The sequence below is a fragment of the Sinohyriopsis cumingii genome, chromosome 8 (genome assembly GCF_028554795.1).
Source record: "Sinohyriopsis cumingii isolate HCF-2022 chromosome 8, ASM2855479v2, whole genome shotgun sequence".
Lineage (NCBI taxonomy): Eukaryota > Metazoa > Mollusca > Bivalvia > Unionida > Unionidae > Sinohyriopsis > Sinohyriopsis cumingii.
In genome coordinates this window covers 3,863,253-3,882,942 of record NC_142968.1, presented here as the reverse complement: position 1 = coordinate 3,882,942, position 19,690 = coordinate 3,863,253, and the positions used below count along the sequence as shown (strand labels likewise).

The 19,690-nt window shown below is 36.5% G+C and overlaps 1 protein-coding gene across 3 annotated transcripts in view; it reads right to left on the bottom strand.

Moving 5' to 3' along the window:
* LOC149792873 (putative nuclear hormone receptor HR3) overlaps positions 1–19,690 on the bottom strand; it is a 102,959-nt gene that overhangs the window by 18,313 nt on the left and 64,956 nt on the right. For all 3 annotated transcript variants that reach the window (XM_089966666.1, XM_089966667.1, XM_089966668.1), the window contains 3 exons: positions 16,105–16,226; positions 11,675–11,807; positions 4,745–4,852 (listed from right to left, as the gene is read on the bottom strand). In XM_089966666.1, coding sequence (XP_089822792.1) covers positions 4,745–4,852; positions 11,675–11,807; positions 16,105–16,226 — 363 coding nt within the window. The remainder of the gene's footprint in view (positions 1–4,744; positions 4,853–11,674; positions 11,808–16,104; positions 16,227–19,690) is intronic.

Genomic DNA, 19,690 nt, shown 5'->3' with positions numbered 1-19,690 from the left:
ACATAATAATAATGAAACAAGTCTATAACTTCAGTATATAATAATAATGAAACCAGTCCATAACTTTGCTACATAATAATAATGAAACGAGTCCATAACTTTGCTACATAATAATAATGAAACGAGTCCATAACTTTGCTACATAATAATAATGAAACAAGTCCATAACTTTGCTACATAAAAATAATGAAACGAGTCCATAACTTTGCTACATAATAATAATGAAACAAGTCCATAACTTTGCTACATAATAATAATAATGAAACCAGTCCATAACTTTGCTACATAAAAATAATGAAACAAGTCCATAACTTTGCTACATAATAATAATGAAACGAGTCCATAACTTTGCTACATAAAAATAATGAAACGAGTCCATAACTTTGCTACATAATAATAATGAAACAAGTCCATAACTTTGCTACATAATAATAATAATGAAACCAGTCCATAACTTTGCTACATAATAAAAATGAAACCAGTCCATAACTTTGCTACATAATAATAATGAAACGAGTCCATAACTTTGCTATATAAAAATAATCAAACGAGTCCATAACTTTGCTATCTAATGATAATGAAACGAGTCCATATCTTTGCTACATAATAATATTGAATGCTGAATGCTGAACATGCACTTAAGAAACAATGAAAATCGAATTTCAGCCAAGGTATCATTAAGATAAAAATGACAACTAAAGTTGTATAATATCCAATAAAGGAGTCTCATTTATAACCAGAAATGAAAGTGAGTAGGTCCAGCTACCAGTGAACTTGTTCTGACATGACAAAGAATGCTGACAACTTGACTCTGTCAATTATTCAATTCAGATAACGGACTTCTGTGTAGAATGAAAGTGAATGGGTCCAACAATCATGCGGCTGTAACTTTAAAATGATACAGCGTAATCACAATCACCATCAGTTGATTTCCTATCAACCACCGTCAGCCAATTTCCTACTGATCACCGTCAGCCAATTTCCTATCAACCACCATCAGCCAATTTCCTACTGATCACCGTCAGCCAATTTCCTATTAACCACCGTCAGCCAATTTCCTATCAACCACCGTCAGCCAATTTCCTATCAATTGCCATCAGCCAATTTCCTATCAACCACCGTCAGCCAATTTCCTATCAATTGCCATCAGCCAATATCCTATCAACCACCATCAGCCAATTTCCTTTCAACTGCCATCAGCCAATTTCCTATCAACCACCATCAGCCAATTTCCTACTGATCACCATCAGCCAATTTCCTACTGATCACCGTCAGCCAATTTCCTATTGATCACTGTCAGCCAATTTCCTATCAACCACCGTCAGCCAATTTCCTATAAACTGCCATCAGCCAATTTCCTATCGATTACTGTCAGCCAATTTCCTATCGATCACAACTATTCTAATTCTGTTCAAATCAAATAATATATAAAGGATATGTTGTATGGAAAAGAGAGCAGTTGGCCTATTAATCAATGATGATTTGGATTGATGACAATCAAACTCGATCAAATCATCATTAATAACCAGCCAGGGTCTCATCAGTATCAAGTCACATTAATGGGAGTTACTGTGAGGATATTAAAGTAGAAAGGACAGAAAGGTCAAAGGATGGACAGGCCCAAGTTAACATCTGATATCTACTTAAAGGAAACAGAATAAAGGTCACTGTGATGTATATTTACAGCCACTATTTGAGCATGAAAATATCCAACATAATATATGTCATTAAAACAACGCTTTATCGACTGTATTACACTTTTCATATTGAATTTTTATATCCTGTTCATCAAAATCAATACTCACTATTCCACTGAACAAATGGAACACATCAGCCCAGTGTTATTATACAAGTAACATAGCAAATGGAACACATCAGCCCAGTGTTATTATACAAGTAACACAGCAAATGGAACACATAGCACAATGTTATTAACATTTAACACAACAAATGGAACACATCAGCACAGTTATTAACATTTAACACAACAAATGGAACACATCAGCACACTGTTATTAACATTTAACACAACAAATGGAACACATCAGCACACTGTTATTAACATTTAACACAGCAAATGGAACACATCAGCAGTGTTATTATTAAACATGTTTCATGCGTGTAACAAATTGCTAAATAAATAATCAAAAGATTAGTCCTCTCAAAGTCCATTTCAACCAATTCTGTCTGAAGAAACCTTTGTCATGTGTCGAGATAATCCATTCTGTGATTTGACTTAAGGATTGATGTTTCCAGATGAACAAAGACCTTATCTGAGAAAACAACTCCACTGCCCTATATGTTCAAAACTGGATCAGAAGTGAAATTATATTTTAAAATATGAGGTATTTCAAGGTTTCTCAAGGTTTTACATATTTTTCAAGGTTCAAGACACATAGCTGTTTCAAGATTATTTCATTGGACAGAATAACATTTATTCAAAAATTTGATAAAGTATGAATTGAGTTAATTTCTAAATAAAGTGAAATTAATGTCAAAATTAATAAACAATAAAAAAGCAAATGCCTGCAAGTGTTAAAAAATTCTTGAATGTTATGCTGATCTATCTATAAAAAAACTGTTTGCAAATGAAGTAGAGCTAAACATCCGTTTTAAAAAAAATTTTTGTTGTTTTTAATTATTTGGGTTACCTTCAGATTTTTAGATTTTTTTTTAGGTTTCTAAGGTCAAAGTTAAATTGTAGGTTTTAAAATGTTTTTGAGGTTCGCTTCTAACCCTGCTCCATTTTAACTGATCCATCGCATGTGCAATAACAGCAGGGCTTAAAATCAGCAGCAATCTGCAAGCCTCAGGCTAGAAGATTTCCGGACAGATTCACAATTCAATAGTTTGATCATTTGGAAAATTTCAGTTGTCACCAGCCAGGATTTGTGAAAAGGACTAGTGAAAATTCAGTAGGATTTAAAGCTGTACCAATTAATCGGCCAGACACATAATCGGCAAAAAAGTGGAATCGGTACAGCTTTAGTAGGATTAGTGAACTTCTGAATCTAACTGACCTTCTCGCTACAAATTATTTTCAATTATAGGCCTGAGCAGATCAATCCAACATGAGTAAGGCTGGCACAAAAAGTGGTAAGAGTCCGTGTTTCTTTAAACGAGACGGCAACCTCTGCTTGCAATGTGCTTTAAAACATCGAAGAATGCTACTACCTTCTGACCACAATAAAAGCCAGCCAGTCATGGAGAGTTCACAAGGTACCAGATTCCATTCAACAAACTGAGGATTCCTTTGGATCAGTCAGGTCCCCAATGGTAGTTTGTTTTTTCTTAATGCATGGAAGTCAATGTTGGTACATTCTTTTATATAGATTTTATACATCAACACTCAACAAATATTCAATATAGGTGAACAACGATTTATGACGTGTTCCTGAGGTAATGGCATAAATTGAAGTAATGCAAATGTACCAAGTGAACTGTGTGCCAGTCAAAGCACATGGCACCAGTTATAGCTTACAAATGAGCACAAAGGTGTAAATTTAATTTTGTTTTCATTAAATATGGTGCTTAAATGAAAGCATGTAACTTGACTGACATAAATTAAGCATCCCCTGTACACAAATCCACAAAATTTGGAAACCACAAATATGCATTTTTCTTTTACAAACTGCTTAATTGCATACTGATGAATTCAAAGTGATTAACAGTACAGAAAATGTGTAACACTCATACAATGGCAAATGGCTATTTCAGGTAAATAAATATGAAAGCATGAAAAGAAGTTCTTTAAAATTCCAAACTGAGTTAAAATCAGATTGCCTCAACAACTGTCATTTATTATACTAATGCAAATTTTTAATATTTTATGTCTTTTAGTTCATCTTGGCCTCAGCTAGATGATACTGAACATTGATATTATAGTAATTGACTGATTCAGCATGCCTTCCTGATTACCACTTTACCCCATGGAATAAAGTTTGCCAGCATCCCTACCTGATTACCACTATGCTCCATGGAATTAAATTTGCCAGCATCCCTACATGACCACCACTATACTCCACAGAATAAAGTTTGCCAGCATTGCTACTTGATTACCACTATGCTCCATGGAATTAAATTTGCCAGCATCCCTACCTAATTACCACTTTACCCATGGAATAAAGTTTGCCAGCATCCCTACATGGTTACCACTTTACCCCATGGAATAAAGTTTGCCAGCTTCCCTACCTGACCACCACTATACTCCATGGAATAAAGTTTGCCAGCATCCCTATATAATTGCCACTTTACCCCATGGAATAAAGTTTGCCAGCATCCCTACATGGTTACCACTTTACCCCATGAAATAAAGTTTGCCAGCATCCCTACCTAATTATCACTTTACCCATTGGAATAAAGTTTGGCAGCATCCCTATCTAATTACCACTTTACCCCATGGAATAAAGTTTGCCAGCATCCCTACATGGTTACCACTTTACCCCATGAAATAAAGTTTGCCAGCATCCCTACCTAATTATCACTTTACCCATTGGAATAAAGTTTGCCAGCATCCCTATCTAATTACCACTTTACCCCATGGAATAAAGTTTGCCAGCATCCCTACATGATTACCACTTTTCCCAATGAAATAAAGTTTGCCAGCATCCCTACTGGACCACCACTATACTCCACGAAATGAAATCTGCTACAATGGAGTCAAGGCTAATGAGACCACCCCACCCAATACAAACACTTACCACAGAAAAAGTGAGTACTGTTCTAAACAGTCATATATACTTACTGAATGATGAGAAGGCTTCCAGAGGTAGAAAATATTCTCCGAAGACAACACTATCCGAGTGGGCATCGTATACCCGACAACACCGCATTAAGGCCAGCTCAAAACTTCCTGTAAAACCAAAAAAAAGATGTAATAAATATGTTGAACCGAGGCAAGATGTCTGCAGGTTTGGGGCCGTATTTTTTTTACAATCAAGTAAACTTATTTTAATTTGATGAAGACCTTGTTATTTTTTGTGCAGGCAAAATTGCCAATGAAACATCCTTAAAAGGATATGATGTCTCGCTACAAAACTAGATTTATCCATAAGTTAGTGCTTACGAAAACACGTCCTACAAGCTATTAAGTGAAAATAGAACTATCAAGAAAGTGATATTTTTAAATAGCAAATTACCCAGATAGTACTTATTCAATCATCAATGATTAATCTGCTACCTCCTGAATCCAGCCCTCCAGAAAAAAGATGAAATTTGCATTCTCCAGCTATCTTTATACAATGCGATCATTGTCACAGAAACACGACTTACAAAAAAAATCTGCTTTCTCTTTTGCATTCCCTGATAACATCATGATTAAGAGAATAGGAAACGGGAGGTTGGAATGATGAGCATCAAGCCTCTACCATCGGCAACCTTCGAATGACAATCAGCTGGATATGAAAGGGTCTTTGGATGGCAAAGTGGTCTCGGGCTCAAGCTTTTACAGATTAAGTTTAAAAAGACCCATCTGCTCTACGAACTTTCATCCACAAGTCAACCTGTAGAAGTCCATTTCGCTTAATATCTGGTGCTACTTTCTTTAAAAGTCCAGACTGGTCCGATCCCTAATATAAAGAAACCTGTCTGTTTTCCTGGAAATGTGTCATGCAGTTGCTATAAAAATAAGACCAGGAAAGTGCACACAGCTCTATGGTGGACACATTACTCTTACGCTAGGATTCTTTTTTTTTAGAATATTCTCAATTTTGTTTTACGATAAGTGAAATTAAGAGATGTTAATATAAATTACAAACACAACTTTTATTGCTTTATTTTTATTTAATTTTTAACATACCGGGAAAGTGTAATATGGTGAAGAAAAAAACCTTAATGATTATGCCAAAGGCATGATGTTTGGCATGTATTATGGAGGGAAGTATCACAGTTTAATTGGAAGGAACGCCTACTCATCAAACTGCTGCACAATTTCCCAACTTATAATTATAATTGGGATTCTGGGAAAATAGTCTCCTTTCTTTAACCTTCTCTGGTGTCTGATATCTTACCTATCACCGGGGGAGTGTTCTAATGCGCTCTCCGTTACAGATCACTGCCATCTCACCTGTCTGTGTGGGTTCGAGTCTTGGATTTGGCCTATGTGGGTATGTGAGAAAGCTTGCCAGTAGTTTCTCATGGGTCGGTGGTTCTTTCCGGGGTTTTCCCGGGTTCTTCCTCCACCATTAATACTGGCCGCCATGTATAGCCTATCGTGTGCTGAAAAATGGCGTTAAACTCTACAAAAACATTACCTATCACCAAAAGATTTTCATGCACCTCCTTCTGGATGAATAAGCATTACCTGGTTAGATCTAATAGACTCAAACCTGTTTCTTGAATTTGTATCTGTAGCATTTGGCAACATGATTTATGCTCACAATCAGCAATTTTTTTTCTCGCCATTTTTTATTTCTTCATCAGCTGTAATACGGTCGACAACAAAAAATGTTTTTTTGGGCTTAATGTAACGAGCTATAACACCTGACAATCGCTAAATGACAAATATTTCTCACCATTCATAGTCAAGACAGTGATAAATCTATCTCACCATTAACAATACAACTGACAAACCTGTACATCACAGGCAAGACAAAGTGATATTGCCATCTCACCATATCACAGGCAAGAACCATTCAGAACACAAACAGTGCATTCTATTTAAGATTCAACCTCAAAAAAAATGCTGTCACAGGTGTAAAGTGCAAACAACCATCATTAGGCCATCAAAAAGAGGTCAATCCAGCTTGAATAACAAGTGGTCTTCCAAACCTGTAGTCCCACAAGTTAGGTTTCACCATATAATAAAGATGATATAATCAAAAGATCAATACAGTAAAACTTTTATCATCCATCACCCATTCAAACCATCAGGCCATTGTTTTTTTTTGTGATTTATATATCACGCATGCACTATCCCGCCGTTAAGCTTTTTCAAATGGCAGAGAAGCGTAAGTGAGTAGCGTCGGGATTATCCCCAAAAAATTGAAATAATTAATTGTACAAGAAAAGGTGAAAGTGCTAGAAGTATACCATTGGTTTATGAAATAGGAAGAAAGCAGTAAATGACAAAAAGCATGATACAGACAAAATTGAAAACCATGTCGAAAACGGAAACCACTGACGGTAATGTTAAAGGTCGTTGTTATTGTAGGGTTTAACGCCATTTTTCAGCATATGATAGGCTATACATGGCAGCCAGTATTAATGATGGAGGAAGAACTCAGGAAAACCACGGAAAAAACCACCGACTTACGAGAAGCTACTGGCAAGCTTTCTCACATACCCACACTGGCTGAATCCGAGACTCGAACCCAAGCAGACAGTGGTGAGATGGCAATGATCCATAATGAAGAGCGTATTAAAGGTCATAAAACAATGAAGCTGGCAAAAAATGAACAATTGGATACTGTAATGTTTCAATGGTTTGTTCAAAAATGCAGCCAAGGAACTCCATTGTCAGGACCTATAATAATCAAGAAAGCCATTGAGATGAATAAAAAACTTGGTGGAGATTCTTCATTCAAGGCTAGCATTGGATGGTTGGACAAATTTAAGTTTCGTCATGGTATTCGACAGTTGTCAATTGAGGATATAAGATGCAAAAAGATCACATCACTATAACAGTATGTGCTAATACCAGGTGTAGTCTTAAATTCCCTTTCCTCTTTATAGGAAAATAAAAAAAGCCTAGATCCTTTAAAAATATTAATTTAAATGCTTTGCCAGGGGAATATTTCTCTCCCCCAAAAATGCGTGGATGAGCCAAGATATATGTCATGATTGGTTTCATAAAATATTTGTACCAAGTACAAGATTACATTTGGCATCAAAAGGTTTACTGCAACATGCAATGCTACTGATGGACAATGCACCTACTCAACCCATATGTGATTTAAGAGCGATGATGGCAAAATATCATGCCACTTTCTGCCATTGTACACATTTCTCATTCAACCAATGGACCAAGGTGTGATTGAATGAAACGTCGTTATCCCAAAACATTCATTCGGAAATTTGTTTCAGTAGAAAATGAATTGGGTGTAAAAGAGTTTTCATTTTCATTGTTGCTGACGTCTGGAATGATCTTCCAGCTCAAACACTACAAAGAAGCTGCAATAAGTTATGGCCTGATAAAGATTCAACTGACACTGAAACTGACACTGAAACTATTCCCAAAAAAGCTGAAATTTTGAGTTGTGTTCGAATGTTCCTCGTTTTGAAAACATTTCGATGGGGGAAGTAAATGATTGGCTGGATATAGACAAAATGGAAATCGGTTGGGAAATTTTAGACGACTTTGAAATTGTACAAACAGTGACAATCTTGGATGACTCTGAACCTAAAGAGGAAGAAGAAAAAGCTGTGCCAATTGAACAACAAACACAATTAGACACAGTGAAGCCAAAACTATTCTGTCAAAGTGCATTGAGTGGTTGAGATGCAAGAAGAAGCAGACGCTAAACAAGTGTTACTTATGTGTAAAATTTGTAACTGTAAAGAAACTGACTGACTTTAAAAAATAAAAAATATAATTATGTACTGTACAATTATAATTTTTTAGAGTTTCTTTATGATATCGGAACAATGTAAGTCAAAATATAAAAAACAGGTACATGTACATATGTAGATATTATGAATTTTTGATGACCCAGTCTATTGCATAGTACTTTTATTCAACCGATTTTATTATCCGTATATTCCCATATCTGTCATGTTCTCAGTCCCGCACCCTGATAGAAAATCCAAGTTTTACTGTACTGTGATATCAAATTTAAACAAACCTTGCAATTAGAACAACTTGCCATTATACTTGAATCCAGTGGGCAATCCCTACTATTTATACACACTGATGTAGGTAATCTCTACTATTTATACCTCACTGTAGTAGGCAATCCCTACTATTTATATGTCAGTAAAGTAGACAATCTCTATTTATACCTCACTGAAGTAGGCAATCCCTACTATTTATATCTCACTGAAGTAGGCAATCTTTACTATTTATACCTCACTGAAGCAGTTAATCTCTACTATTTATACCTCACTGAAGTAGGCAATCTCTACTATTTATACCTCACTGAAGCAGGTATTCCTTACTATTTATACCTCGCCAAATTAGGTAATCCCTACTATTTATACTTGAAACCAGTAGGTAATCCCTACTATTTATACTTGAAACCAGTAGGCAATCTCTACTATTTATACCTCACTTAAGTTGGTAATCTCTACCATTTATACTTGACCCCAGTGGGTTATCCATATTATTTACAGATGAATCCAGTGGGTAATCCCTACTATTTATAAATGAACTCAACCGCTCCAGTGGCCTAGTGATTAGAGCATCCGCCTTGGATGCGGTAGGTCGTGGGTTCGATTCCCGAGGCGAGTCATACCAAAGACTTTAAAAAATGGTACTAACAGCTGCCTCGCTAGGCGCTCAGCATTAAGAGGTTTGTGTTAGGACTGGTCAGCCTGGCATCAGGATAATGTGACTGGGTGGGACATCATGCTACATGTCTGTGGCATGATGCCCCAGTGCTAGACATCACTATAAACTGTCACACTGCAGACATCGTAGCAATATGACTGAAAAATTGCTAAAGCTACGTTAAAAATCCAGATCACACACACATCATACATATACATGAACTCAATGGTCAGTCTCTACTATCTATACTTAAAACTGGTGGTCAATTCCTACTATTTATATTTGAACCCAGTGGGCAATCCATATTGTTGATGGGTTGACTAATCACTAATGAAACCGTGTTAACAAACAATCAAAGTCTTGAAAACACTAATGGCTTGTAGGGTGATGTCATACTAATGTCTTGTAGGGTTGATATTATACTAATGCCTTGCAGGGTTGATGTCATACTAATGCCTTGTAGGGTTGATGTCGTACTAATGTCTTGTAGGGTTGATGTCGTACTAATGTCTTGTAGGGTTGATGTCATACTAATGTCTTGTAGGGTTGATGTCATACTAATGGCTTGGAGGGTTGATATCACACTAATGGCTTGGAGGGTTGATGTTATACTAATGGCTTGAAGGGTTGATGTCATACTACTGGCTTGTAGGGTTGATGTCATACTAATGGCTTGGAGGGTTGATGTCGTACTAATGGCTTGGAGGATTGATGTCATACTAATGGCTTGTAGGGTTGATGTCATACTAATGGCTTGGAGGGCTGATGTCATATTAATTTACACAAGATCACATGGAAGAACATGCTGCCTACTACTGGTCATTTAATGTAAGCCAACACTTTCTGTGTGAACAATATAGTCCAAGGGAAGAAACTCTTGTCTGATACCTCATTTAACAATTGAAACATTACTTGAGGAATTTTTTTTAGGTATTTCCTTAGTAAAAGTAGTTTTCTTCTGTTGTTTCAGGTATTTCTTTTAGTGGAATATCCAAAGTAACAAATAAAAGTCTAATAATTTCTCTAAATATGTGTTGCCTCCCTGGACATAAATCCATCCTGAAAGGTCATTACAACTATCCCAGACCTGCCAACCATGACGAGTCCGTCTCAATAAGGCAGTTGATTTTGTTCCGTAAGTTTGACCAGTTTTCAGCAAGGTGCAACAAAATATCAATAACTGCTATTGTAAAGCTGGAAAACGTAATTAAAAGTTCGACGCATCAACAATAAACATTATGTTCAACTGAAAAGTTTGTAAAGTATGCATAGACTTTATTTACCACTAGTACAGTTGCACAAACACTAGTTCCAAACCCTATGCAACTCAATGGCTCGTTGCTATCTCTCTACTTGTCATAATTCTTGGAAATTCTTTTCCATTTGACATGACAACAGCAATCATATCGACTGCCACGAGCCATACTCAAATTGGCATGTGATGTCCAATAAATGTAATTGTGTCCTTTCCAGCTTTTATTCACAAGAATTTGAATACTATTTATTCTTCTGTGTTGTTTATTAACATTTTTCTAGAAGCTTATTTCCCCTTTCGTATTAAACAAGCATCACTTTCTGGATGCCATTTTTAAACATTCTATAATCAACAGTTTGATCATGAAGATGCTTCATATGAACAAATAGGTGCATTTTAAAGCGTCTGGGGTGCTGCTGTAAAGTTAGTCTGGTTCCCTGACTAATTAGTCTGGTTCCCTGACTAATTTCACTAATTCTAAGATAAGACCTGGATCCAAAAAAATACACGGATGAATCAATGGTCCAGACTTTTCAGCAACAATAATTTTTCCGTAGTTTGTGCAAGTATGCCATATGTCCATATTTTAATGGCAATTTTCGTTAAGACTTACGGCAAAATCATAACAGTTGTCAGGGCTGCTATCCCATGTTACTAACTTTAGAAAGACTATACAGTTTGTTGCTATAATGAGAAATACAGACTATAAAAAAGAGACAGGACACTATGCCACAGACATAGATGGGTTGGCATCCATACTGGAAATACTGCCAATAGACAAAAATGAGAATATATCATTGTTAGATCACGCAATTTATGAAAATTAAAGATCAAATTTGTTCTAGATTACAAAGAAGCAAATCATCTTTAATGTGTAACAATTTGTGCTTGAGATCTGAACTATTTTCAAGAACTCAGTAAGTATTCTCTTTTGCTACTTTCATGCATGAAGTGGAGCCACAATCTGAAATTATGGAGTCAACCTAGCTTAATACCTGCTTTTAACAGCATGATCTGGTCATCCTGTGACAGGTCCATGAAACCGGGAACCATTTTTGCAAACTCGATAATTTGTTGAACAGCTATTGTAATTTTTTCAGCAACCTCTACCCACAGCTGTTTATGACCCTGAAAGATAAGAAAAGTCAAATTCGTAAAGTTAAAACACGGAATTTTGATTTAAAAAAGTAATTTCAAGTTAAAACACAGAATTTTGATTTAAAAGGTTCTGGCAATCATCTCTAAATAAAAACATACCTAAAAATAATTTGTGTTTGTAATGCAAACTAAAAACTCAGTCCAAAACAAGAGAACCAAGTGATCTAATCTCTCTCACCCAGACAGTTGAGCTGTCAGTGTGTGGATACAAATTCACATATACTGAATTGCTATGGGGAAAGAGAGTTTTGGTCACCAAGGTTAGGACCATGTTTATCAATTTTAATGTCATTTAACTTCATTCATAGACCTCTAACACATATGCATGAGGTATAGATTTCACTTTCTTGGCATAAAATGGATGATTTCTTTATATAATCAGCAATCTCCTCAAATCACTTGCTGCCTTGTGGGGGCTTGGCCTTCATCCATAACTGAAAAGTACATACACTTACTTGACTTTAAAAGGAGAGTTACTTTGTGTAGTCACTATCAATTCTTACATCAGTAATTACCCTCCTATGAGGCCCCACCTCACTGTCCTAGCCTGGAAACCACCCTCCAAGAAAGCTGATGCGCCTCAGTGGGTATGGTGTTGGTTCCAATACCACAACGATGTGGATTCAATTCTCACCTTCTGATATGCCTGGATCGTCATTAATATTAACAAATCTCTCACAGACTGAATTCACTGTTATCTTGATGATGCAAGCTTACACAGCAAGTTTAATGAAAATTTGATTAGAGATATGGTCCCTATAGTGTTCACAAGACTACAAGGCAAGTTTAAAAAGAATTAGATTTAAGCTATGGTCCCACCTGTGTTCACAGGCATACAAGGCAAGTTTAAAAAGAATTAGATTTAAGCTATGGGCCCTACTGTGTTCACAGGCATACAAGGCAAGTTTAAACAGAATTTGATTCAAGCTATGGTCTCAACTGTGTTCACAGGCATACAAGGCAAGTTTAAACAGAATTTGATTCAAGCTATGGTCCCTACTGTGTTCACAGGCATACAAGGCAAATTTAAGCAGAATTTGATTCAAGCTATGGTCCCAACTGTGTTCACAGGCATACAAGGCAAGTTTAAACAGAATTTGATTCAAGCTATGGACCCTACTGTGTTCACAGGCATACAAGGCAAGTTTAAACAGAATTTGATTCAAGCTATGGACCCTACTGTGTTCACAGGCATACAAGGCAAGTTTAAAGAGAATTTGATTCAAACTATGGTCTCTACTGTGTTCACAGGCATACAAAGCAAGTTTAACCAAAATCTGATCAGATTTAGTCTCTCTTGTGATCACATGCCTACACAGTAAGTTCAATCAAAACCTGATCTGATACGGTCTCTAGAGTGTTTACAAACTCGGCCAATAAGCTGCAAAATCACCTGAATAACGAGTGGATGTCATTCATCATCTAACTCATCCAGGATCTTGATCAAGGTTACATAACAACTCTGATCATAAGCATGGTTTGCATGATGTTCACAAACTCAGCCAATCAGAGGCCTGATCACCTTACTGATATGTCACACATAAATTAACTCGTCTGTGATGAAATAAGCTTACAAACCAAACTGAATCAGAAATCTAGCCTTTAATGTGGTCACAAGTGCAGTCAATCAGATGTAAAATCACCTCATTAATATGCACAGATGTCACAGATGCATGAACTCTGTATACCATTTCTATACTTAATTTCAAAATACTGCTAATTGAGGGTTGACCGACATGACATCTGTTTTTGTCCACCCAGCATGTACCTCAGACTCATATTCAACATATATAAAAAATCACTCCTAGTTATTTCATACATATTTACCATGCTTTGAAAATCTCATCTATTTCAGTACAAATGTCATCGAGGCCCTGAGTGGCAGAGTGGTCTAATGCACTCTCTGTCACTGCCATCTCACCTCTGTCTGCGTGGGTTCGAGTCTTGGATTCGGCCAATGTTGGTATGTGAGAATGCTTGCCAGTAGCTTCTCATGGGTCGGTGGTTCTTCCCGGGTTCTTCCTCCACCATTAATACCGGACACCATGTATAGTCTATCGTGTGCTGAAAAATGGCGTTAAACCCCACAACAAATTGCTATCATAAGCTACTGAATAAAATTGTCATCATAAGATGAATCATGTCAGGAGTCAGCAATTTAGAGTTTCCCATGTAGGTTTCATTTTAGCCATGCCTTCGTAACACATTTATGCTGAATGCATCATTCAGTTATAGCGACATGAAAATCTAATTCAGACCTGCCAACCCAAGCAAGATCTTCTCAGTAAGGCAAGTTTTTTTCTGGAAGTTAGATCAGTTATTAGTAAAGTGTAACAAAATATCAGGGGCCCAGAGTGGCCGAGTGGTCTAAAGCGCTCTTCGTTACGGATCACTGCCATCTCACCTCTGTCTGCGAGGGTTTGAGACTCGGATTCAGCCAATGTGGGTATGTGAGAAAGCTTGCCAGTAGCTTCTCGAGGGTCGGTGGTTCTTTCTGTGGGTTTTCTGGGTTCTTCCTCCACCATCTGGCTGCCATGTATAGCCTACCATGTGCTGAAAAATGTCATTAAACCCTACAACAACAAAATATCGTACCGATATTGTCAAGCTGGAAAACATTCATTTAAAAACGCAGAAGTGAGATTCAAGATTGGTAAGTATAATGTTCAACTGAAAGTAAAGTTTACTTGTCTCTTAATAACCTCCAGTACAGTTTCACAAGCCGCAGTTCCAAACCTACACAGGCTTTCATCTTTCCACCAGGATACATACTCAAATGAACACATCTCCACCAAATTTAATTTTAGCCCTTCCTGCTTTCCCCACCCAAGAATCTGAATATTCCCCTTTATTCTTCTGTGTGACTATTAAAATATTTTTAAGGGGTTTATTCACCCTTTGTTCTGAAAATGTATTGCTTGTTGGACACCATTTTAAAACAAATAAATATGCAACAACTTGATCAAGCAGACATTTTGCATTACAAAATAGGTCCAATTTAAAGCATCCAAGATACTCCAAAAGCATTAGTCTGGTTCCCTGACTGACTCCACTGAATCTAAAAATTAGTCTGGTTCCCTGACCGACTCCACTGACTCTAATATGAAATCTGGACCTGAGACAAACACAGACAAGCTGGTACCAGAATTTTACCACAATCACGTTTACCAAATTTGTGCTTTTATTCTGCAAGTCCATATTTTAAGGGTCAATTCCGTAAGACAGCAAAATCGTAAGGGCTCAATCATGTGACCCAATGAGCCATGATTTTAGCAAAATTGTGTAAACAAGGTTTTGTGTACTAACCAATTTTTTGTGTCTAACAATTTCAAATTGTGTAAGAAAGGAAAACCAAATGCTATAATGGACTGAAAATCTAATGAGACCTTAATCTGCATTAAAATATGCCATCAAATTTCATTTGTCTACTTCCAGTGATTTGTCTACTTCCAGTGATTTTGCAAAATTGTGTCAAGGTTTGCATGTCTAAAAAAATTCAAAAATGTGTTCAGAGAAAAATAAAACCACAAAAAAACCTGCTGTAATGGCCTGAGAACATCAAGATTTTTGTTAAGTCAAGCTGACAATGTTTTTATGTGTCATGAAAGCCAGACACAATTTAAAAAAGTGAAACTGTAAAGGGTGGGTCTGGTGGTCCTCCCTTAGTGGGGTTTCACGGGCTGGCACCCCTGGTCAGATTCTGAGAGCATGCTGGATCAAAGATAATGAAAAAAATTTGACCTTGTCGCAGAGAATCAGATTCAGACCAGGTGAAAAGCAGAATTCCTTGTTGGATAAAAATTATCACTTAAAAGTTCAAAGATTGTATACAGAATTTTAAATGTCCTGTAATGGCCTGAAAATTTGATTCTGTCATCTACACATCAACACAAACTTTCCTACCAATACATTTTGTCAACTTCGAGTGGCTTTTGCTACATCGCATTATTTTGTTTTTTTCTCTAAATTGTCCAAAAATGTGCAAAAACACTGAAAAATTGTTATGCTGACCAATTTCTTTTACAAATGTACAAAATCATACATATATACTATCCAAATTTCACCGACAAGCTGCAGGACAGACAGACAGACAGACAGAATCATATCAGAACATGAACGGACATAAGAAACTCAAATTGGATCTGTGGTGGATTAACAGCCTTATTCAGGTTATGTAGAAACAAAATTATGCAACAAAAAATTCTTCACAGGCTTTACTTTCCAGCCAAAATCAATTTTTCTGCAGGGTTGGAAAAACAATACCTACCAGACTTTTATAGTAATGGATGGTCTCAACATTTGGCGGGTTGGATTTCATCTGTAAAATATGTTCGGCACTATATATACAGGTTCTTTGATGTGCCTCCAGAATGGTTTTCCCCAATGTCACTGAATAAAGAAATTGACACAATGAATAAAGAAATTGACACAGTGAATAAAGACATCAGAGCACTGAATAAAGAAATTGACACAATGAATAAAGACATCAGAACACTGAATAAAGAAATTGACACAATGAATAAAGACATCAGAACACTGAATAAAGAAATTGACACAATGAATAAAGACATCAGAACACTGAATAAAGAAACTGACACAATGAATAAAGAAACTGACACAATAAATATTTATTTAAACAAAATTCCCTTGACAGGGCTAAGGCTCAACTGGGAGAATTTCAAGGAATTCAAAATAAAACAATTTCTTCCTTTCAAGTGCTGACTGTTTAAGCCATTTTTTGATATTCCTCAGCAATTCACAAATTTTTCAAATTAGCAGCTGTGGAGGGCATACTGTCAGTAAAAATGTTGCCATTTTCATTCGGAATGAAACTGACATCTTCAGGTGAAAATATCATGCTATAAGTTCATCCACTTGAGGGACAGCAATGACAAGATTTTGAAGACAGACATCATGGCAGCCATACTGGCTTTATGACTGGCCCCATTTTCATTCGCGAGGAACTAGGTATAATAAAAACTATTGCTGAAAATCCCATTTTCATCCAGCCATCCATTTGAGAATTGTAGAGATAACAATATTTTTACACATAACCACATGGTAGATATAATGAAGACTAGAAATTTTCATTTAGAACCACAACTTGACACCACAAGAACTCTTCCAATGCAAAAATAACCTTCCATGTAAAAAGGAATAAGAAAAGAATAGATTTTCAATATGGCCTCATTCTGGACATCAGATCTGCATTATTGTCATATAGGACACAACTAGACACAATAAAGACACTAGACACAATAAAGACACTAGACACAATAAAGAACTAGACACAATAAAGACACTATACACAATAAAGACACTAGACACAATAAAGACACTAGACACAATAAAGACTAGACACAATAAAGACACTAGACACAATAAAGACACTAGACACAATAAAGACTAGACACAATAAAGACACTATACACAATAAAGACACTAGACACAATAAAGAACTATACACAATAAAGTCTTTTAATGAAAACCCCGTACTGATATGGCAATCCACATAGGAATGGCAATAACAAATATTTTAAGACAGCCACTGTGGTGGTAAACTGGACATCGAAAGTGACAGTTTTAATTTAGGACCAACTATACATCATAACGCTAAACATAAACCAATGGATGTTGCGTGGAGGTCAAAGACACTAGACACAATAAAGAACTAGACACAATAAAGACACTAGACACAATAAAGACACTAGACACAATAAAGACACTAGACACAATAAAGACTACACACAATAAAGACACTAGACACAATAAAGACACTAGACACAATAAAGACACTAGACACAATAAAGACTAGACACAATAAAGACACTATACACAATAAAGACACTAGACACAATAAAGAACTATACACAATAAAGTCTTTTAATGAAAACCCCGTACTGATATGGCAATCCACATAGGAATGGCAATAACAAATATTTTAAGACAGCCACTGTGGTGGTAAACTGGACTTCAAAAGTGACAGTTTTAATTTAGGACCAACTATACATCATAACGCTAAACATAACCCAATGGATGTTGCGTGGAGGTCAGATTGGCACCATTTTCATAGAAACCCAATTGTACATCACAAGACAACTTCTGCTGAAAACCCCATGTCAATATGACTTTCTATTCTGGAAGAGTTGTGATAAAATGTTCAAGATGGCTGCCCTGGTAGCCATATTCGATCTCACATCAGCACTTTTTCAATTAGACATCATAAGAAGTCTATTAGCAAAACCCCGAGGTTTAAATCACCATCCACTGGATGATTAGCAATAACAAGATTTTCAAGATGGTTCCCATGGTGACCATTCTGGACATATTTTATATTTAGGACCAACCAGACATCATACGAAGTCTTTAGTCTTTTAGTGAAAACCCAATTCTGATATATCCTTTCAGAGGGTATAGCAGAGATGCTGTCAGGATTTCATCCAGGGGGGGGGGGGGGAGCACAGGCCTCCCTCACTGTCACCAAAAAGGGGGAGATGAGAAAACAGCCAAAGTTCAACATTTACCTAACATGCAAATATCCCTCTTTATTCCTGCTCCATTCTGTTGATCGTTTCTGACCTTAATCTCTACATGAATATTGTATTGTGCTGAAACCCACCCTTCCCCATCCCCCTTTCACAGTCTGCTGTCTGAAGGGGCATATGTATAGCTTGGTTAGCCAGCTGGGATGGTCTAGTCACCCCCGTCCATGACTGGATTCTTTAGAAGGAATTGTTCTGCTTGATTCATTTGTTCAACATCTTCCTGAAGGTTATATTCAACAGGAAGAGAAGTCAACCCTCTGTGGAAAACCAATTAGATTTTCCTCTGTGTAAAACCAATCAGATTTTCCTCTGTGGAAAACCAATCAGATTTTCCTTTGTGGAGAACCAATCATATTTTCCTCTGTGGAAAACCAATTAGATTTCCCTTTGTGGAAAACCAATCAGATTTTCCTCTGTGGAAAACCAGTCAGATTTTTCTCTGTGGAAAACCAATCAGATTTCCCTCTGTGGAAAACCAATCAGATAGATCCCAAAACAACTGAGATCCTGACGAGTCAATATGCGAGTGCATCAGCACTCCTTTCCAGCTCTTCTGCACATGATGGTGTTAGAACCAACGAGATCACGAACAAAATGCACTATTTATCTGGAAATAGAAAACTGTTTGGGACATGCCAATTGTGTACCCTAGGAATTACCATATCAGTTTAAATGGGAACCAGGTACTTTTAACTTCCTTTATGCAAAGGTTCAAACTACAACAGAATGATTGTCCTAAGGCTGTATGAATTTATTTAAACAACCATTCATATCAAGCTGAACACATGTGTAAACAGTTGCCTACCTGAATGGAGACAGATATCACAACAAGTGCTACAATACCTCTACCTGCGGCATGACCCATGTCATGACAAGCACTTTAAAGGTTAACAATAAAAATTGTATACTGTGAAGAATTTATTTGTATATGCTCAACATTATAATTATTTGTAACCATTCTTGCACATGGCTGATCTCAAAGTGCACGAAATTATACAAATTTGGTGTGATTCCCACATATTTTGCATATCTGAAGTAGTGATAACAAGACTTTTTAAATGACTAATTTATAACAAGACTTTTTAAACGACTAATTTATAACAAGACTTTTTAAATGACTACTTTGTTTGTCCTATTAGACTTGCAAACAGCACCATTTTCATTTCATGCAAAGGTTCAAACTACAACAGAATGCTTGCTACAGGGCCCAATGTGCCAATCAGATTTAGTTTAACAAGCATTCATGTCAAGCCAAAGAACACAGACGTGTAAACAGTTGCCTACCTGTAATGGAGACAGATACAATAC